General features: G+C 55.0%; 7 protein-coding genes across 7 annotated transcripts; 4 read left to right on the top strand and 3 right to left on the bottom strand.

Moving 5' to 3' along the window:
- Positions 1 to 3047: 3047 nt before the first annotated feature.
- Positions 3048 to 3429, bottom strand: COL26b_002019 (uncharacterized protein; the record flags this gene model as incomplete). Its single annotated transcript, XM_053174953.1, has 2 exons — positions 3048 to 3064; positions 3225 to 3429. 2 exons carry the CDS (start codon positions 3427 to 3429, stop codon positions 3048 to 3050), a joined length of 222 nt encoding a protein of 73 aa, XP_053041248.1.
- Positions 3430 to 3957: 528 nt separating this feature from the next.
- On the bottom strand, positions 3958 to 5760 carry COL26b_002018 (uncharacterized protein; the record flags this gene model as incomplete). The annotated part of the gene is made up of 5 exons (XM_053174952.1): positions 3958 to 4336; positions 4392 to 4698; positions 4758 to 5137; positions 5199 to 5583; positions 5649 to 5760. 5 exons carry the CDS (start codon positions 5758 to 5760, stop codon positions 3958 to 3960), a joined length of 1563 nt encoding a protein of 520 aa, XP_053041247.1.
- A 1164-nt stretch (positions 5761 to 6924) lies between these two features.
- COL26b_002017 (uncharacterized protein) lies at positions 6925 to 9569 on the top strand (the record flags this gene model as incomplete). The annotated part of the gene is made up of 3 exons (XM_053174951.1): positions 6925 to 6985; positions 7037 to 8925; positions 8985 to 9569. The coding sequence occupies 3 exons, from the start codon at positions 6925 to 6927 to the stop codon at positions 9567 to 9569; spliced, it is 2535 nt and encodes an 844-aa protein (XP_053041246.1).
- Positions 9570 to 10132: 563 nt separating this feature from the next.
- COL26b_002016 (uncharacterized protein) lies at positions 10133 to 10848 on the bottom strand (the record flags this gene model as incomplete). Its single annotated transcript, XM_053174950.1, has 3 exons — positions 10133 to 10279; positions 10317 to 10438; positions 10524 to 10848. 3 exons carry the CDS (start codon positions 10846 to 10848, stop codon positions 10133 to 10135), a joined length of 594 nt encoding a protein of 197 aa, XP_053041245.1.
- A 1-nt stretch (position 10849) lies between these two features.
- On the top strand, positions 10850 to 12401 carry COL26b_002015 (uncharacterized protein; the record flags this gene model as incomplete). Its single annotated transcript, XM_053174949.1, has 3 exons — positions 10850 to 11337; positions 11388 to 12153; positions 12207 to 12401. The coding sequence occupies 3 exons, from the start codon at positions 10850 to 10852 to the stop codon at positions 12399 to 12401; spliced, it is 1449 nt and encodes a 482-aa protein (XP_053041244.1).
- Positions 12402 to 12603: 202 nt separating this feature from the next.
- COL26b_002014 (uncharacterized protein) lies at positions 12604 to 13362 on the top strand (the record flags this gene model as incomplete). The annotated part of the gene is made up of 1 exon (XM_053174948.1): positions 12604 to 13362. The coding sequence occupies one exon, from the start codon at positions 12604 to 12606 to the stop codon at positions 13360 to 13362; it is 759 nt and encodes a 252-aa protein (XP_053041243.1).
- A 1471-nt stretch (positions 13363 to 14833) lies between these two features.
- Positions 14834 to 16548, top strand: COL26b_002013 (uncharacterized protein; the record flags this gene model as incomplete). Its single annotated transcript, XM_053174947.1, has 3 exons — positions 14834 to 15158; positions 15213 to 15348; positions 15399 to 16548. 3 exons carry the CDS (start codon positions 14834 to 14836, stop codon positions 16546 to 16548), a joined length of 1611 nt encoding a protein of 536 aa, XP_053041242.1.
- Between the last annotated feature and the right edge of the window lie 2424 nt (positions 16549 to 18972).

The following is an 18972-nucleotide window of genomic DNA, read 5'->3' as shown; positions in this document are numbered from 1 at the left end:
AGCCTTCGCGCATCGTCTCTGGTCCAAGACAAGTTTCTTTTCCCAAGTTTGCTATGGCTTAGCTTGGTAGCATGCAGCTACACTTTTCTCGTCAACAGGCTACCAGCTGCGGCAGGGCAGAATTCTGCTCGTGTTGGTCCAACGCAGACGGTGTGTTGGGGAAATCCTGCCGTTGGAACGTGAGGGGGCCGCACCGGCGACGTGGGCATCGCGATATGGCTGAATCCTTTGTGCAAAGAGACCAATGACCATTGCGAGCTCATCGTTCACTGTGCCTGAATCCTTTCCGTCCGTTCAAATCGCGAGTCTGTGAAGGATCGCGCTTAAGAATGCTATGCAAGATCCTGACAAGCGACTAGACAGCCTGGTTCTGAAGGGTTGAGGAGACGCCCCTATCGTGCGATAAGATGCTGACGGCACGCCCCCTCCGTGGTGTAAAGTGTCTGTATACAGCCGGGCTATTCGTAGGCGACACATCTTTGGGCTCCAAGGCGAATGGGATGGCAGCGCGCTTGTCCAAACCACGATCAGGCACTTGTCCTGAAGCTGCCTGAACATGATACTCTTCTAGACAGCAACAAGCGCGATACTGACTGCGCCACGTTCGCTTCAAAACGACACGCGGACAGTGTGCTCGGTGACGTGGTTCCAGACGTTGGTCTGTTTCTCTAATTTGATGCTCTTTCCGCTGGATATGCCATCCACTTCTGAGGTTAGAGATATCATAAACATGGTAGAAGATACGCTTGTGTAAACGTGTCTGCCTATACCATCCTCCCTCGAAGTTCCTCCCATGATTCTGACTGTCTATGGTCATTTTGGTAATGGCATGGCTTTGGCAAATGCTTGGGAGCATGTAAACAGTCGGTGATCTAGCTGTGTGTACGCTCGATATCAGACTTGTACTGGGCTTGCTTTTCTCGCAAGTACGACATGGGCTGGAAGAGAATCCCCAAAATAATCATAAGATCACAGTTCAATAGCTGGCCGTCGTGACATGGTCAAGTTTTTGTGGTCTGATTCTTGATGGCACTGCCTGTATTACAGCAACACGACACAGGGGGCCAGCGTAAACTAAGTTCTTGATTTCCTTGCTGTCATCTGATTCGTGTCCGAAAGGTGCATTCAACGATCAAACAGAGACACTTCCATGCTTACGAAGTCTAGTGACCATTTTCGGCGCAGGAGGCTCTCCCGAGCTGGTAGCATCCATGTTTTCGCAGCCCAACGATCGAGGAGAAGATCACTCTCAGCTGTATATGGGGCTAAGGTAGAAACAGGCGCCTAGACGAAGTAATTTGCGCGCTTTCACAGTTGGAGCATATCAATAGTTGCCATGTTGACTTCGCTGATATTTCTCCTGTTTTCCACGAGACGAAACGAACATCATATCTGTTGACGGATGCCAAGGGGTTGATTTGCGAGAGTTCAGCGAATTCCGGTTTACTCTTGGAGCATTGTTCGATAACGACGGTTCTCACAAAACAGATAAACATATCTAACTAATGACAATTGCAGAGCAGGCGGAAGAAGTGATCCGTACTATGGGTCGAGAGGGTAGTGGGAGGTGGCCATGTCATGGAGAAGTGAGAAGTCAGGCGGGATGCAAGTAGGATCAATCTAGTTAAACTTCTGCTGTCACGTGCAATTGTTCTTTCTCTGTCGATTGATAGTGAGAACTTGATATCCCGATCAATTTCAGTGACTGGTGATTAGATACCGACCTTCACTGATGTCCACTAGGTAGGTAAATAAAGAATCTGTAGCAGTCTCGTGACAGATCTGAACATTTACATGCAACCGATCTGCGGTGCGATAGGAGTGAGGTCGAAAGGGGTTTTGGCTGGTAGGCCACTCAGACTTCGCATCCAACCTCGATTCCACACTGAGAAGAGCAAAGGCTTCTACGAAGCTGCTATCTATGATTTTGAAGTGCAGAAAAATGTCCGGAAAGCTCCCGTCGTGGTGTTCCCCCAAATGCTTATGGTACTTCTTGACTTGACCAATTCGAACAGATCCCACAAAAGGGTTAAGACTACTAGATGGGCAGTCGTTGATAATGAAAAGTTTCCCAGGTTCGTCCCAGTAATCCCTCGGGGTTGGCTCTGACAGAGACGCTAGATACCCAAAGGGGCCTTTGATCTTAAAACGCAATACTCTCTTCAAAGCTCTGCAAATCAGGTGGCGAGTTGACGCAGTCACCTGGGGAAGGGTGCAGATGTCATTTTGCAAGACAGGTCGGCCCAGATCTGCGAGTGTGAGATGAAGGGGTGACACTCTGGCAAAGAGGTTACTACCGACTTTGCGAAGGATGATATTCTCGCCTCGAAAACAGTCCGAGTTCATGGAATGACCGAAGGAAGTTTCCCATGCAAAGAAATTTGTGCCCCGGATGCAATATAGAAGTTGTCTGCCGAGTTGAACGCCTCTATTTGTTACTGAGAATGCTTCTCTGTCAAATGGAGCTCTAGATCCGTGTACGAGTGTAATATCCCCGCAAGCATGAAAGTCGGCAGGCGAGGTGGCGAACATGCCACAGGGTTGAATACCCATTACCTCTTCGATATAGCCCTCAGTTGAGAGTTCTGGATCATCATGATGCGAGATGGCCTCAAGCATAGCAGTGGGCCCCCAGGTCCTGATGTCTTCCCACTGTGTCAACTCCGATGCGTTCGGAGAGAACAAGAAGATTGATGTGTCGTTGAAACGCCGGATGATTTCCTCTTGGAGCCTGACGAATGCCTTCTCGCCTTCGCCGTACAACATCGGCATGTGGATGTCAAATATCCCAAGGAGACAATATGCGATGTCTTCTACACGGGTGGTGATCCGATTTGACGCCCATGACATTCTTTGCGCAACGGGTAGTGAGTACATGGCGGTATGATCTTGAAGAACTGGTTCGTCTATGCGGGTGATTGAAGCAATCAATTGGGCCAATCCAGCCTTCGAACCGAATTCTTTCCACATTTTGTCGTAGAAAACAAGATACTTGGGTGCTATCAGCTCTTGAAGACACCAACCGCGAGTGAACCATGAGCAATATTTCATGTCTCCCATGTAGCTGGAGTCGACGCAAGTGTAGTCACTCAAGTATGCGATGCATACTGCTGCGTCTCGATACCAGCGAAACATAGAGTTGATAGCTTCGGTGACTTCGGCGCTACTGGTCTTGTCGATGCAACAAGTGTCGACCCAAGCGTATTCGAAGCCATGTGTCATACTTTGACGACAAGTCTCCCAGATCTTCCGGTAACCAGACTTCCGCTTAGCAATGTGGCTGATGCCTTCGGCAATCTGGCTCATCTCTTGGAAGCTGACCTCTTCGCCCTCGACCCAGGTGTGAGATAGAATGACATATCGAGGGGCTTTTTGGCTGTTGAAAAACTTCAGTTGCATCGTTTTAACCTCGATCAATCGAATAGACATTATGTATTGTATCTTGCGGAAACGACAGGTGTTGTTTGTCTTCAAGAGCGTGCGACTCAGGATGACGGAGCCGAGCAGAGCAATAAGCCCAGATGAACAAGCAAGCAAGCAAGCAAGCAGAAAAGTGAAATGAAGAAATTGGGAATCCTCAGCCTGATTGACGAGGTGAGGGGTACGCACTTTATCATCCATCTTAGGAAGGCAACTGCTTAGCCACCCAAATGCATGCAGCAGGCCTGCGCCGACGTGGCCCACTCCCAATACCAATCACACTGGAGGCCTACATAAAATGCATCGAATTGAAAAAACTGTGAACGAACCGTGTGATTAGATACTGACAAGACTGCCCGTAAGGTTGAATCGTATTAATAGGCTCCAAGCTATCATTCTGTTGAAAGTCTGCATCATAGCCATGTACGATTCGTGAAGCATAGACTAGATATCTTCAATTACACTAATATTCATAGGTTTTGTTCCTTCAAACCACATTTATCATGGTTCAATGCCACATCAACTCATTAAGCCCCCTTAAACCCTATGCTCCGCATCACTCTGGAACTCCTGCCTCTTATCCGACTCGTCGCCATGCGTAACCATGACCTCCATCTTCTCGCTCGTCACCGCCGGCGGGGGTGCCGCGGCGCTGTCGCCGTCGAAGATGACTGCGATCTGCTCGAGCGTGTGGCCGCGCGTCTCGGGGTAGTACAAGTAGGACACGATGAGCAGGCAGAAGAGCACGACGATGAAGACGATGTAGTACTTCCAAGCGATGGCCTCGAGCGCGATGGGGTTGACGAAGGTGTTGATGAAGATGGCGACGACGCTGGCGCACCAGGTCACGGTGAGGCCGCGGGAGCGCAGGCTGTATTGCCAGATCTCGCAGGGGTAGGCGGTCAGGAAGGGAGTCCTACGGTGGTGTTAGTCAAGGGGTTGAGATTTTGGGTTTGCTGATGAGGACTTACATGGCGATGTCGTAGCCGGCGAAGAAGATGAACAGGAAGGGGATGACAGCCATGCCGACGCTGGACGATGCGGTTTCGGCGAACTTGGCGCTGAGGCCGGTGACGATGATGAAACTGGTCAACATGACGCTGGCGGAGGTCAGGAACAGGAAGCGGCGTCCGAGGCGGTCGACGTTGGTCGCGGCGGCGATGGCCCAGAGGAGGTTCCACACGTTCAGGCAGGCGGAAATGAGAGTCTGGTTCGTGGTCGAGGTGACGCCGACGGAGTTGAGCACGAGGGGCAGGTAGTACGAAACGACGCCGTTTCCTAGGAACACCATGTCAACAAGAGCCTCGAAGGACGAGCTTTGAAATGGAACAACTTACCAGCCCACTGGGCGAAGATACCAAGGGTGATCGAGATGAAGAGTCTGCGGCGGTTGCCAGGGGTCTTGACCATGTCGGCGTAGGACGCGCTGGCGGAAGCCTCCTTCTCGGCGTTGATCGTGGCCTGGATCTCGACGACCTGGTACTGGACGAGGGGGTTGGATCGGTCGCCGCCGGCGTGGTGCTTCGCGAGCACCTCGGTGGCCTCCTCGACGCGGCCGACGCTGATGAGCCAGCGGGGACTCTCGGGGGACATGAGGAAGCCGGGGAGCGCGACGAAGGGGAGGACGATCTGCAGAAGGACAGGGATGCGCCACGACCATTCGGAGGGGATGTCGCGGCAGGCGAAGACGATCCAGCCGACCAAAGTTCCGCCGAAGCTGTTGCAGCTCAGTTAGCATCGTCTTTCGGACCACAACGGATTCAGGGGTTGAAACGTACTACCAGCCAACCATGAAGAGGGCGTTGGCGATGGAGCGCTGCTTCGGGTGGGCGATCTCGTTGATCAGGAGCGGCGCGGCGTTGCCGAGCCAGGAGGCGGCGATTCCGATGAAGAGACGGGAGATGGTGAAGGTCTTCTCATTCTGGGCGGCCGTCTGCATGCCGACGCCGAGGATGAGGAAGAGGTAGCCCAGGTAGATACCGGGCTTGCGGCCCCAGCGGTTGGAGACCCAGGCGGCGACGGGGAAGGCGACGCCGTTTCCGAGCCAGTAGATGGCGCCGATCCAGCCAAGGTACGCGCCGGTGGGAAAGTCCATGAAGGTGTTCCATGTGTTCAGGGCGAGGAGACCGCCCATGATACCTCCATCGTAACCGTTGGCGGACGCTAAAGTTGTCGGAGGTCAGTTGCGAGGAACAGTTGATGGTTAACTGAGAGTATGTTCTACATACAGAACAGGATCATGGACGTGGTGATGAAGTTGAGCTTCACCAAGTAGCCATGCTTCCACCACGGCTTGCCATCGCTCGGCAGGCTGTCAAGCTCTTCGACTGGTTTCCCCATGTTGACTGTGATGGTGTTCGGACAACTCCCGAGAGTCGCGGGCAACTTTGACAACAAAGAAAGGGGGTAGGGGAGAACAAGCTTCACAGATTAGGTAGTGTGGCCTGGCTATGAGGTCGTTGTTGAATTGTCTGGACTCGGACGAGAGCCTGTGAGGACCGTGACACCGGGATGCATCACCAACAGTCTGTCACCGGGGACAGGCCAGGTCTATATACCAAACTCTTTTCTCCTCCACGTGGAAAGCAAGGCAAAAGAATCAGTTCAGGAGCACGGTCACGGTAAACCGAGAAAAAAAGAAGGAGTGGAGTCCCCTATTCCGATGCCCCGGTCGTCGCGTGTTCGTCCGGAACGAAGAACTCGGCTCACACGCATGGTGCATGGCCCATGGGGCCAGACTTGTCTAATGTTGCGCCCCCCATGGAGAAGAAGCGCGCCTCCAGGATAGCATCCGCGGGGGCCCATACGACCCACATGGCAGATGATACAAAGTGGGAATCGATTCGTGTTGTTGCCAGAGAGCGGGAGCAACAAAGCATGATCTGGAGGCGGAGAATTGAGTCAGTTAGGTGTATCGTGATGGTGGGAATAACGATGTTAGTAGTCGGGAGTTGAAGACGGAAGACTGAGGCGGAGAAATGCGCTTTTGGCTTCCCTTTTGGCTTCCCTTTTGGCGAATTGACTATTGACACTAGGACTGGATAATGGTCCGTGCAGCTAGTCCACATGCCGAAGGGATCTTGGTCGGATTCCTGACCGACTCGTATTTCTCCGCCTCTTCACTCTTCAAACACTTTGCTGCCATCGTGACCCGTCGCGTCGGCTCACTTCCCACGCGACGGCCTCGGACAAGGTGGACACGCAGGATAAAGGACCCAGTTGTCTCCTCGTTGCAACATTGCTGCAAGTGAAAATACGTCATGCTTGTCGGAGCTCAATTGATGCCCTCCATGTGTGGGCCGGGAACCCCGCGGTTGCGACGGGTCTGGAGAGCTCCCCGCGTGCTCCAGGAATAAAGAAGAGTGTCGATCGAATTGCGCATTTCCCTTTTTTCTCCCAGCAGTGTTTCTCTACTCGCGTTCCCTTGAGTTTGATCCGAAGCTCTCATCTGTTCTGTCCCTCATCCGAACTCTTTCAGAGACCTCCCACCAGCAGAACGTCACGATGGATGTCGAAGCGCTGCTCGAGCAGCTCACTCTGGAGGAGAAGGTGGCCCTCACAGCTGGTAAGTATCTTTGATAAGTTTTGCTCAGATCAAATCTTAACCATACTTCAGGCAACGGATGGTGGCATACACAAACCATTGAGCGTCTGGGCATCAACCCGATCCGCCTCTCCGACGGCCCCAACGGCGTGCGCGGCACTCACTTCTTCGACAGCACTCCCTCCGCATGCCTTCCCTGCGGCACGGCCATCGGCGCGACATTCGACACAGAACTCGTCAAGCGCCTCGGAGGCCTGCTATCAGATGAAGCCCACGCAAAGGGCGCCCACGTCCTCCTCGGGCCTACGGTCAACATCCAGCGCAGCCCGCTCGGCGGTCGCGGCTTCGAGTCCTACTCTGAAGACCCTGTCCTCTCGGGTGTTCTCGCCGGCCACTATGTGAACGGAGTGCAAGAGTCTGGCGTCTCTGCCACCCTCAAGCACTACGTCTGCAACGACATGGAGAGTGAGCGTATGGCCGTGAACGCCATCGTTACAGAGCGCGCCATGAGAGAAATCTACCTGCTTCCCTTCATGATCGCCATCGAGATGGGCAAGCCGCGGGCCATCATGACCTCCTACAGCCAGCTCAACGGCCACCACGCCGCCGAGAACAAGCACATCCTGCAGGACGTCCTGCGCGACGACTGGAAATGGGACGGCCTGGTGATGAGTGACTGGTACGGCACCTACAGCACATCCGAGGCCATCAACGCCGGTCTCGACCTCGAGATGCCTGGCCCGACCCGCTGGCGTGGCGAGACCCTCGCCCACGCGGTCACCGCGAATAAGGTCAAGAAGTCCGTGCTGGACTCCGCCGTGCGCAACATCTTGAAGCTCGTCAAGCACGGCCTGGAGAACACCAAGATCCCGCCTAATGCCCCCGAAACCGAGGCCAACACCCCCGAGCACATCGCCCTGCTGCGCGAGGCAGCGGCCAAATCTCTGGTTCTCCTGAAGAATGAGAGAAACATCCTGCCCTTCGACAAGACCAAGAAGGTTGCCGTCATCGGCCCCAACGCCACCATTGCCACGTACTGCGGTGGTGGCAGCGCCGGTCTCAGAGCCTACAAGACGGTCACCCCCTTGGAGGGTATCAAGGGCCTCGCCAGCGACGTCGTCTTCTCCCAGGGCGCGTACGGTCACCAGTCCCTGCCTCTCCTCGGCAAGAACCTGCGCACGCCGGACGGCAAGCAGAAGGGCTTCGTCCTGCGCATCTACAATGACCCTCCCGCTGCCAACGGCGCCGCTGATGCCCGCAAGGCGCTCGAGGAGCGCGTCCTCGACGACGCCAACATCTGGTTCGTCGACTATGAGAACGCCGAGCTCAACCCCCTCTGGTGGGCCGAGACGGAGGGAATCCTCACCCCTGAGCGATCTGGCGAGTGGGATTTCGGTCTATCTGTCCACGGGACCGGCGAGCTGTACATCGACGGCAAGCTAGTCGTCTCCAACGTCGAGAACCAGCGCCTGGGCAATAGCTTCCTCGGCTGCGGTACCGTTGAGGAGACGGGACGCATGCACCTGGAAGCCGGAAAGGACTACCGCGTGCTCGTGCGCTTCGGCTGCTCAGCCACCAGCAAGATCAAGCCCTCCGGCACGGTCGACTTCGGCCAGGGCGGTGTGCGCTTCGCCGGATGCCCGAGACTGGAGCCCAAGACCGCGATCCAGGAGGCCGTCGACGTCGCCAAGAGCGTTGACCAGGTCGTCATCTGCGCTGGTCTCAGCGGCGAGTGGGAGTCTGAGGGCTTCGACCGTACTCACATGGCCTTGCCCCCTGGCACTGACGATTTGATCGCGGCCGTTGTTGCTGCCAACCCCAACACTGCTGTAGTCATCCAGAGCGGCACGCCTGTTGCCATGCCTTGGATTGATCAGGCCGGCGCGGTCGTTCAAGCTTGGTTCGGCGGTAATGAGTGCGGAAACGGCATTGCCGACGTGCTCTTCGGAGAAGTCAACCCGGTAAGCCATCTCTCCTTTATCAACAGTCAAGATGCAGGCACTAATAAACCATCACGCAGGCCGGAAAGCTCCCTCTCACGATGCCCCGCCGCGTCCAGGACAACCCCGCCGCCCTCAACTTCCGCTCCGACAACGGCCGCGTGCTCTACAGCGAAGACGTCTACGTCGGCTACCGCTGGTACGATACCCTCGACATCACGCCCCTCTTCCCCTTCGGCCACGGCCTCTCGTACACCACCTTCTCCGTCTCCGACCTCTCCGTCTCGCAAGACGCAGACAAGAGCGTCACCGTCCGCGTCAAGGTCACCAACACCGGCTCCCGCGCGGGCGCCGAGGTCGTGCAGGTCTACGTCACCCCCGCGGCGCCGACGCCGCTCACGAGCTCCATCCGCGACACCATCACGCGCCCGGCCAAGGAGCTCAAGGGCTTCGCCAAGGTCACCCTCGAGGCGGGCGCGAGCGCCACGGCGGAGGTTACGCTGGATCTCCTGCGCGCGACGAGCTACTGGGCCGAGATGGAGGACTGCTGGCGCAGCGATGCGGGCAAGTACGGTATCCTGGTGGGCACGAGCAGTCGTGGCGAGTTCTTGGAGTCGTCTATTTCTGTAGAGAAGACGAGGAGATGGAGCGGTCTGCGTGCTTAGACGGGGGCATCACTTGAGAAATTAGACATCATGCGAAGGCGCTTGGTGGAATGACTGTACATTGTAATGAACCCATGACGAATTAGACAAAGAAAATTCTGTTCAAACTTCACGTTATGGAATTCCCAATTGGCATCCGTAATTTGCCCAGCTGTGGAAGTATCTATTTCCGCCATCACAAACACCCCTTTCCGCACTCGACTCAAGCCACTTCGGAAACCGTCCGATTCTCCCCCAACAAGGCCCCTCCCTCCCATCACCCGATCCTCTCCACAAAGACCACCATCCCATGTCAAGTGACCAACAAAGTGGAAATCCGAGCTAAGTAACTGGGGACCCCGGAAATAATCGCCGGGGGGTTAGTTTGGAGAAGAAAGAAGAAGAAAAAACTAGCAAAAGCACTAAAAAGGCCCCCAATTCTCCGCATTCTTCAACCCCAAGAAAACCAAACTTGCTATTTCTCCCCCTCAAAAAATATCGCCGCCCATTTCGCCGAAGCAACGAACCACGCTCTCGGGTTTCATACCCCATGATTCCCACCCCCACGATGGGTCGCCGGTGACTTACAGCATGCGTCGATCAACGTCAGTGTCATCTACAGCGCGGAGGAGGAGGAGAAGTGACAGCAGCAAGACGCCCGAGACGCCGGCTGCCGCCGCCGTGGTAGCGGTAGTCGGTCCGAGCAGCAGGGCGAGCTTGGCTAGCAGGGCCTGCGATGCGTGTCGGGCCCGCAGGAGGAAATGCCACTTTGAAGAGGGTGCGCAGAGTCCCGGGGCGCAGTGCCGCGATTGCATCCGGCTCGGGATCTCGTGCAGTTTCCTTGTGCCCACGAGGCCGAGGGGTCCGAAGCGAAGGTGAGCCGATCTGATCTGGGGTAAAGAACATAGCATGGGGGAAGGATTTGAGGGGGAGGGATTGATGTTACAAATTTCTGCGCATGCAATGTGTACTTACATCCTTGTAGGAAGAGGCTCGCTTCAATGTCGGATAAGAGTGACGTCGAGCCGGCAAACGAGACTGAGACACCGGCACAGATACCAGCAGAAAGACCAGTCTCGCGGTCGTTGACCCATGAGCCGGTCCTAGTCTTGCCTGCTGATGATGGACCTCGTCTTCCGAGGGTGTCGCAGGCTAGATCGCCATATGAGACCTCGCATGCAGTCCTCAACGGCCCGTCACCTCGCGCAGTAATCGCAGCAGCCCACACCGACTCGCCGTCGATATCCGGCCAGGGGTTTCCGACAGACGAGGTCTGCTCCAGAGCGCTCATCAACATCATGATGGCCGACTACCTCGACCTGGTCTACCCCTTGGTGCCCGTCGTCCACCGGCCGACCTTCCGCCACGACCTCGCCAGCAACCGCGACCTCACGGACCGTGACTTCTTTGCGCTGCTGATGAGTCTCGTGGCTCTCACTGTCGGGCTGCTGCCGTCGCGGTTTAGGGTGTACCGGGCCGTTGATCCTGAAGTAGGCATCCGCTTTGAGACGCGCACTGCGTTCATCAACTGCTGTGCTGAGATGGCTACGCGACTGAGAGATGCGACGTATTTTGATCAGATTAACTCACGAAAATGGGCCGTCTCGTATGTGCTCTCAGTAGCGTGCTTTCAGACGGGGCAAGCAAATAGAAGTAGGATGTTTGATATCGAGTTCATGCAGCTCGGGAGGCTACTCGGACTTCATCGCATCTCAGACTACGACGGACTCAACTGCATCGAGACACAACTCAGAAAGAAGGCCTTTTGGTTACTTTTCTACGCCTGGGCGTATGTATCTTCTCCAGTCACTCTCATACTAACACAGCTAACATCCCCAGACACACCAAAGTCCAAAGCGGCCGCTCAGAACACCTGACCTACTTCCACCCCAACGACCTCCGCGAAGTCAACTTCGAAGCCCTGATGCCCCTCGCCGTCGACGACGAGCAAATCTTCGAAACGCGCATCGTGCCCTCCGTCCCGCCCCTGATCTCCCCCGGCACACCCTCCGGCGCCCAAGACCCGCCGCGGCCGCCGCAGCTCACCCTCACCAGCGCCTACAACCTCCACTCCCGCGTCTTCCTCAAGGGCCTCCGTGAGGCCATGACCACCGTCGGCTGCGAGTGCGAGCTCCGCCGCGGCGCCGCCGTCCGCCTCGCCCGCCTGCGCGACCTGCTCGCCGAGCTGCGCTACATGCTCGACGACGCGCCGGGGCCGATGCGCCAGTGGGCGTCCGCGGACAGCTACGAGGCGCCCGTCACGCCGTGCGGCGGGGACAGCCAGACTGCGGTGTCGAGCTACGACAGCCCTGCCGCGGACATGCAGAGCCGGCCGGTGGACCATTCGAGGATCGTCCAGGGCCAGGCGGACATTATGAGGGCGAATTTGCATGTCACGCATCTGTGGCTGCAGAGCATACTGCTCGAGCAGATTGACGTGGTGCTGCAGGAGAGTGCGATCGGGCCGAACGCCGCGATGGCGGGTGAAGATGTGGCGGCTGCGTTGAAGGCGAACTGGGCTGAGAGGGAGGACATTTGTCGGCAGCTGCTGCACTTGTTGCACAGCATCCCGTATGTCTACCTCGAGCCGAATGGGCTGTATCTGGTAAGTGAAACCCAGCACCTTGATGGATGAAAGCTAATATTTGGGCGTGGTAGACGTACAAGGTGCGGGATGTGGCGGTGACGCTGCTCAACTGCCCCTTTGAAGCCCACGAGCGGCCTGCGCGACGCGCTGCGGAGTACATGCGCGATTTCACCAGGGCGTTGTCGCGGCTTGACCGGAGCGAGTTTGTGAATACCAACAGCTTGAAGAGCTGGGTTGATGTTGATCGGGAGATGGCGGTTCAGTGAAGTCAGGGGCAGACATCTCCGTCGTCGGTTGTCTAAGTTCGAATCCTGGAACTGTCCGTCAAGGTCCATGAATTCACACAACAAAACTGGTTCCGAGGTAGCCACATACCTCCATCCTACTCATCGCTTTTTCAACCCTCGAGAAAACTAGCATCTCCAAACTCGCGTCTTGTCATCTAGTTTCAGCATTTATATACCCAACATGTCGACATTGACTACGTCCACCTGCTTTTCGAAGTTGCCGCCCGAGCTTCGAGAGATGATATGGATCGAAGCACTCACGGCCTCACCATGCGTATGGTATGCCAAGAAGAACTGCTTCTACGGATACGAGGAAGATGAGGCAAAAGCGAGGGATCCATTCTTCACCCGCATCAGCGAGTCGCCGCCCGAGTGTCGCGCAGGCTTTACCAACAGAGAGTCCTGGTCCTTACTCCACAAGGTCTACGACAGAGGACACTGCATTGCAGAGCATCCGCCGCTGTCCGGGGTCTACTGGGCAGATTTCGGCAAGACCCTGTTCCACCTCGACAGCTGGGAAACGGGGATCTTCACGTTGATGGCCCTTGAGGAGTCATTTCTCGAAAGAATTGAGCACGTCGGACTGGAGTGGCGCATGAGGCCTCAGATGGGAGAGGTGTGCCAGTTCCTCGCCGCCCATTGTCCGAGGCTGAAGACGATTACTTTGCAGAAGCGAGACTGGAAGCTCAGCTATTGCCACGATCCGCTCTTGGGGTCTGATTCGACCGCCTTTTGTGAATGGATCCTGGGCTATGAGGATCCCGAGATCACGCATGATGTGAAGGACAAGTCGGAGCTCCGCGATGAACTGATGTACTATTGGGAGGGATCCGGGAGAAATAGGCCTAAGATGCATCTTGTCTCGTCCTGCTCCCCGAACTTCAACTTCATTCCACATCCCACAGCCGGGAAGCTGTTCCTGAAACCATTTCATGAGTAGGTACGGAAAGTCGAGTAGCGTTGTCTGTATAGGGCCCACCCAAGAGTTGAGTTTTTTACGTATTAATTTGACCTTAATTCATGGCTCTCGAGAAACATGGGACTCCAGATCAGTATGACAGCACTGCAATTCGGCGATTTCAATTTGGTGGTTAAAACTCAGATGTACAATTCCGTTTGAATTGCTCGCATAATTGCGGTTTCAAAGAAACTCAGAAACGTGAAAGAAGCCTCGGTCTGAACAGCCAAGAATGTGTGATCTGCTCCGGCTACCGCTTCGAAGTTCATTATTCAAGTACGGTGCTAACTGCCGGAGTCGGCTCCGGCTCGCGGTGCCGGGACGGAGGAGTGGGTCCCGGATGTATGCCGGTAAAAAAGCGACTGGCACTCACACTCGGCAACACGGCACTTCTCGCAATTCTGAATGCAAAGTCACTTCCCTGCACATCGCCTCAGTTCCTTGAACCACCTAGATCACCATAATCTCTATAATGCCGTCTTCACATTGACCTAGGCATAGAGACAAAACGCCAACGGCGCAGACGAGCTGCATCTGCATGCAAGCCTCAAACTGACCGGCCGACTGAAGCAGAGCCAAAACAGCTGTCGTCTTGTGACAGCTATCCTGTCTCTGGTCGCCGGCGACTGAGACATCAGCCTCGAGGACCTGAGCGCCAGGGCATTTTCATTTGCGAAAGACAGGTGAACATCCAAACGAGTGGCAATCCGTTATCGCGCAACAGAGAGGTCCAAACATCGCGTGCAAAACTTACTGCACAATTCGACCCTGTTTCGGCGCGCCGATTACTGATTGGTCCGATTCGTTTCAGGGACCAAAGACATTCTTCAACCTGCTCACACCCAGCCTTCGGCTTTTTCGAGTGCCGTTCCTCATGGGAAACATGAGCTGCATGCAGGGATGAACCTAGCCAATGGCGCTAAACCCCAGTGCATCCACCTCCGCTGCGATCTTCAGTCACCTTACCCCAAGAACCCCATGGAAATTAGCGTCCTCCACAAACAAACACCCCGGCTTTAGCTTAACGGTGAAGCTTTTGACATGTTCCTACGACAAAGGGCAAGGCCACACAATCGATCGATACCATGCTGCTTGGCTTTCTTATCGCACATCAAGAAATCTCTTAGTAATGTCTCGGACCTACTTGTCGTCTCAAATTGGCTTCAAGTCTCATGGTCTCAAGGACTGCCCGATGTTCGGGCTATAACATCAATCATGGGACGAAGTCCGGCCGTCCTCGTCCCTTCAAGCTACCCCGCCCGTGACCGGGTACCCCTCACATGAGCTCGGACTAGCATTGTCGAGTTTAATAGACCACACCGCTGTTCATTAGCGGACACGTCCTCCGTCCCTCCGCTTTCTTGAGTCAAATACTTACTGTTCAGCACCCGCAGGACGAGAGAGGTGAACCGCTAGTCGTCGACAACCATCACTCCTTGGAACGGAACCAAATATGCTCAAGGCCCTCGTCGCCGCCGCGGCGCTCGCCGCGCCGGCATTCGCGACAGTACAGGATGACTGCCTCGCTCTCACGCCAAAGACGATCGTGACCAACTCGACGGTCAGAGTGCAGACGTTCGTGGCTTCGGGCACGAATCTCACCTTCCCCGAGCAGAATGCGAACTGCGGACGCGCGAGCCAGGTTGTCAGGGCGAATTTGTGCCGAATTGCCATGAATCTTACCACGTCGGCCAAGTCTGAGGTTGTGACGGAGATCTGGCTGCCTGAGAAGTGGAATGGTCGCATGGTGACTGTGGGTGGCGGAGGTCTGGACGGATGTAAGTGGTTAAGAGTGAGATATGAAGCCTTCAGTTGACTGACCGTATGTTCAGGTGTGCACTATGAGGATCTCGCATACGCAACTGCCAACGGCTTCGCGGCCGTGGGCACCAACAACGGCCACGACGGCACCTCGGGCGTGCAGTTCCTCAACAACGACGAGGTCGTGACGGACTTCTCATTCCGAGCGTACGTTTTGATCCACCCTCCTCATAGCTTGTAAGCTAATCAAGACACAGGCTCCACGTGGGCGTCGAGGCCGGCAAGCAGCTCGTGCAAACCCTCTACAAGAGCGGCGCCAAGAAGTCCTACTACCTGGGCTGCTCCCTCGGCGGCCGCCAGGGCATCCAGGCCGCGGACATGTTCCCCGAAGACTTTGACGGCATCGTCGCCGGCGCCCCCGCCGTCGACTTCAACAACCTCTACTCCTGGCGTGCCGGCTTCTTCCCGCTGACCGGCGCCGCCGACTCCAAGGACTTCATCAACGCCACCGTCTGGAAGACGACCATCCACGACGAGGTCCTCAAACAGTGCGACACCATCGACGGCGCCGAGGACGGCATCATCGAGGACCCGTCCCGCTGCCACTTCGACCCGTCCAAGATCCAGTGCAAGGACGACACCAAGGACAAGGGCCAGGGCTGCCTCACAGCGCCGCAGGTCGAGATCGTCCGCAAGATCTTCGCGCCGACCAACTACCCCAACGGCACGCTCTTCTGGCCGGGCATGAACCCCGGCAGCGAGAAGGTGTCGGCCGACGGGCTGTACGCCGGCAAGCCCTTCGCGCTGTCCGAGAACTGGTTCCGCTTCGCCGTCAAGAACGACCCCAAGTGGGACCCGGCGACGTACAAGCTGGACCCGGACGGCATCGACGCGGACAAGAAGAACCCGGGCCGCATCCGCACGAACCCGAGCGATTTGTCAAAGTTCAAGGCGCTCGGTGGCAAGCTGCTGATGTACCACGGCACGCAGGACAACCAGATCACGAGCCTGCACACGCCAATCTTCTACGACCGCCTGGCGAAGGGCATGGGGCTGGATAACAAGGGCATGGACGAGTTCGTGCGCTACTTCCGCATCTCGGGCATGTTCCACTGCACGGCGGGCCCGGGGGCGTGGGTTGTCGGTCAGGGCGGCGGCGCGGCGGCGATGAATGATAATTTGCCTTTTGACGCGGAGCACAATATCCTTGCTGCTGTGGTGAACTGGGTCGAGAACGGGGTTGGTCCGGAGACGATTAAGGGGACGAAGTTTGTGAATGACACTGCGGGTTTGGGTATTGATTTCCAACGCAGGCATTGCAAGTACCCGTTGGTGAATTCGTTTGGAGGTTCAGGGCCGCATGGGTCGAAGGATGTTGAGAACTGGACCTGCAAACCCCCAAGCTGACTGAGTTCACTCGACGACCATGATGAACTGTAGAATAATGTATCCTTAGTATTAATTGATGAGCCATGCTTTGATCAATGTCACATTTTCTGCCCTCCACCGCGACGTGTCCCTGCTGCACAGCGGCGTAGCAATGACGCATCTTCCATTTCCAGGCCTCTCACAGCCCTAGCAAGGCCCCTTCAGTTTGATTTAACCTTATACAATAAATAAAGCTTTGTTTGCTTTTTTAATTGGAAATGGTAGCATCAGCGGACGACTGCGATCAGGCTGGCCATTGAGCGTCGAGAAGTGGCATGCAGGCATGCACACCCTTAGAAATGCGCCTCAGCTGTTTCTTGTAAACGATCGCGTGCACCATTCGCTTAAATGCAGCCACTCCTTTGGGTGTCGACATCCATGCGGGCTGCCTCCATCGAAAATCAAGATGCGAGGCACTGTGGACGTTGCTCGCCCTTCATAAGGATGATGCAGCGACCCAGTCTTATCCCACGAGAGTGATTTGACATTTGACTTCCTTTTCATCTCTTCAATATGACTTGGTTACTTCAAAAATTTCGTCGTTATTCATCCCTAGACAATGACTCTCAGTATGAGCTGCCGACCAATGTCAACGGCCACGCGGGGGCATCAACAGCACCCAAATCGCCTTCCGAACAGCCCTCGAAAAATACTCCGCTTGGCAAGCCATCTCGGAAGAAGATGTTCCATAGTATGGAAATTGCGATGGCCTTTGTAGCTCTGGCTTGCCTGGTGCTGTCCATCTTGGTAGTCTCAAACCGCCATATCTCATGGTATCTGGGTGTCGATAACCGTCAGCTCATCGTCATCGGGTTTCTTCTCAGCATCATGAACCAGTGCCTAGCCGGTGTCACGCCGACATTGTTTTTACTTCTCGAAGCCCGTGTTGGAAGTTCCACGCTACAGAACTACGACGGGATTCTTCGCAACAAACCTCTGGCATCCAAGCTTAGCTTTGCCTGGCGCATGGTCCTTGCTATTATGCTGGCCCTTCCCGTCGGCCTCAGCGTAGCGTACAAAACCTTTACAGGCGGCGAGAGCAGCATGAAGATTCATACTACCGACTACATTCCCCACGGCACGTACTTTGGTCTTTTTAGACCACCAGCTATGTCAACATCAAACAGGGTGTTTCTTTTTTTTTTCAACGCGGCCGCCTCATTTCGAGATGCAACTGAACGAGCGGCAAATCTCTCTGAACCTCGGCTGCCCACTTCCCCGCAAGCTTACGGTTACAACATCCTATTACTTGACAAATTCAGCGCCGCATCACTCGACATTCTCCCTGCCGATTACATCGTTCAAATACAGGAATTACTTGCTCCTGATGAGTCTTGGAACATCACTGCGCCTGTGCTCGGTACCGTCGCTACCTTCAACGAATCAGCCACCGAAGAGGACTTCGAGTCAGTCTGCACAGAAATGAAACTCAACGACAAGACTTGGTATTTTGAACGTCAAGACTTACTCATGGGTGAACCGGGGTGCTTTCTCGCCTTGGCGGATAGAAAAGACCATTCGAATCAATCATTGCAGTATATTGGTCTATCACCGGGCAATCATAAAGCGTGCAAGCAAAACGCGCCACTTATCCACGCCTACAATATCTACCGACAGCAATGTTTGGGTACGTGGTCCGTTAGCCGAGGTGGCTTTCGACTTCTCGAGGGTTCTTGTGATAATAAGACCCTGCCGTGGGCCAAGCAGCAGGTAATTCAGTGGCAACATGCAGCACTTCCAATGTGGTACATGAGCGTTTTGATCGAGATGCTGAGAACCTTCTGCCCGTCTCCTCCCACGAACCATTATCGAAGCAATGAGTCTGATTGGATGATGCCATACATGTCAATCTCCGTGGCTACCATGCTGTGGTCAGCAAGCGTATCAAAGCAAGCGACCTCTTTCGACCCTGAAACATTCAACAAAAGTTCGGAAGGCTGGCTGTCGAGTAACGGAACCATTCCTCTTGAAGAGGCTGGTATTATTTATCCCGTCGACGAAGATGACCAGACAATTGTTATCTACAACCGGTCAACACTACGGAAATCTCCCTGGCTCTACCTGGTCTTGGTAATCCAGCCATTTCTGCTCCTAATCTTCCTTATAATGATTGCAGTATTTTACACAGTCCCCTTGGACAAGGGATTCGGTCTGATATCGATTCTATCGGGCATTGAGCGGCTAGATCTGGATAGCTTGCGCGGGGCATCCCTATCCGGAGAGCTTAAGCGGCCCGTCAAGCTGTCCATGAGCCCTACTCAAGCCGACGGGAAGAATTCTATAAAGTACCGGATATACCCTTTATCAAAGCAAAAGCAAAGAAACGCAGGGCTGGCAAAGAATGTTGAATATGATTGAACATGCTCTCAAGAGAGTCATCAGGTTCGTTCGTACTTATTCCAA

Source organism: Colletotrichum chrysophilum (assembly GCF_026319265.1).
Source record: "Colletotrichum chrysophilum strain AFK26 chromosome Unknown scaffold_9, whole genome shotgun sequence".
NCBI classification, from domain to species: Eukaryota; Fungi; Ascomycota; class Sordariomycetes; order Glomerellales; family Glomerellaceae; genus Colletotrichum; species Colletotrichum chrysophilum.
Note: the sequence above shows the minus strand (reverse complement) of the source record. Positions and strands in the feature narration are given on the sequence as shown.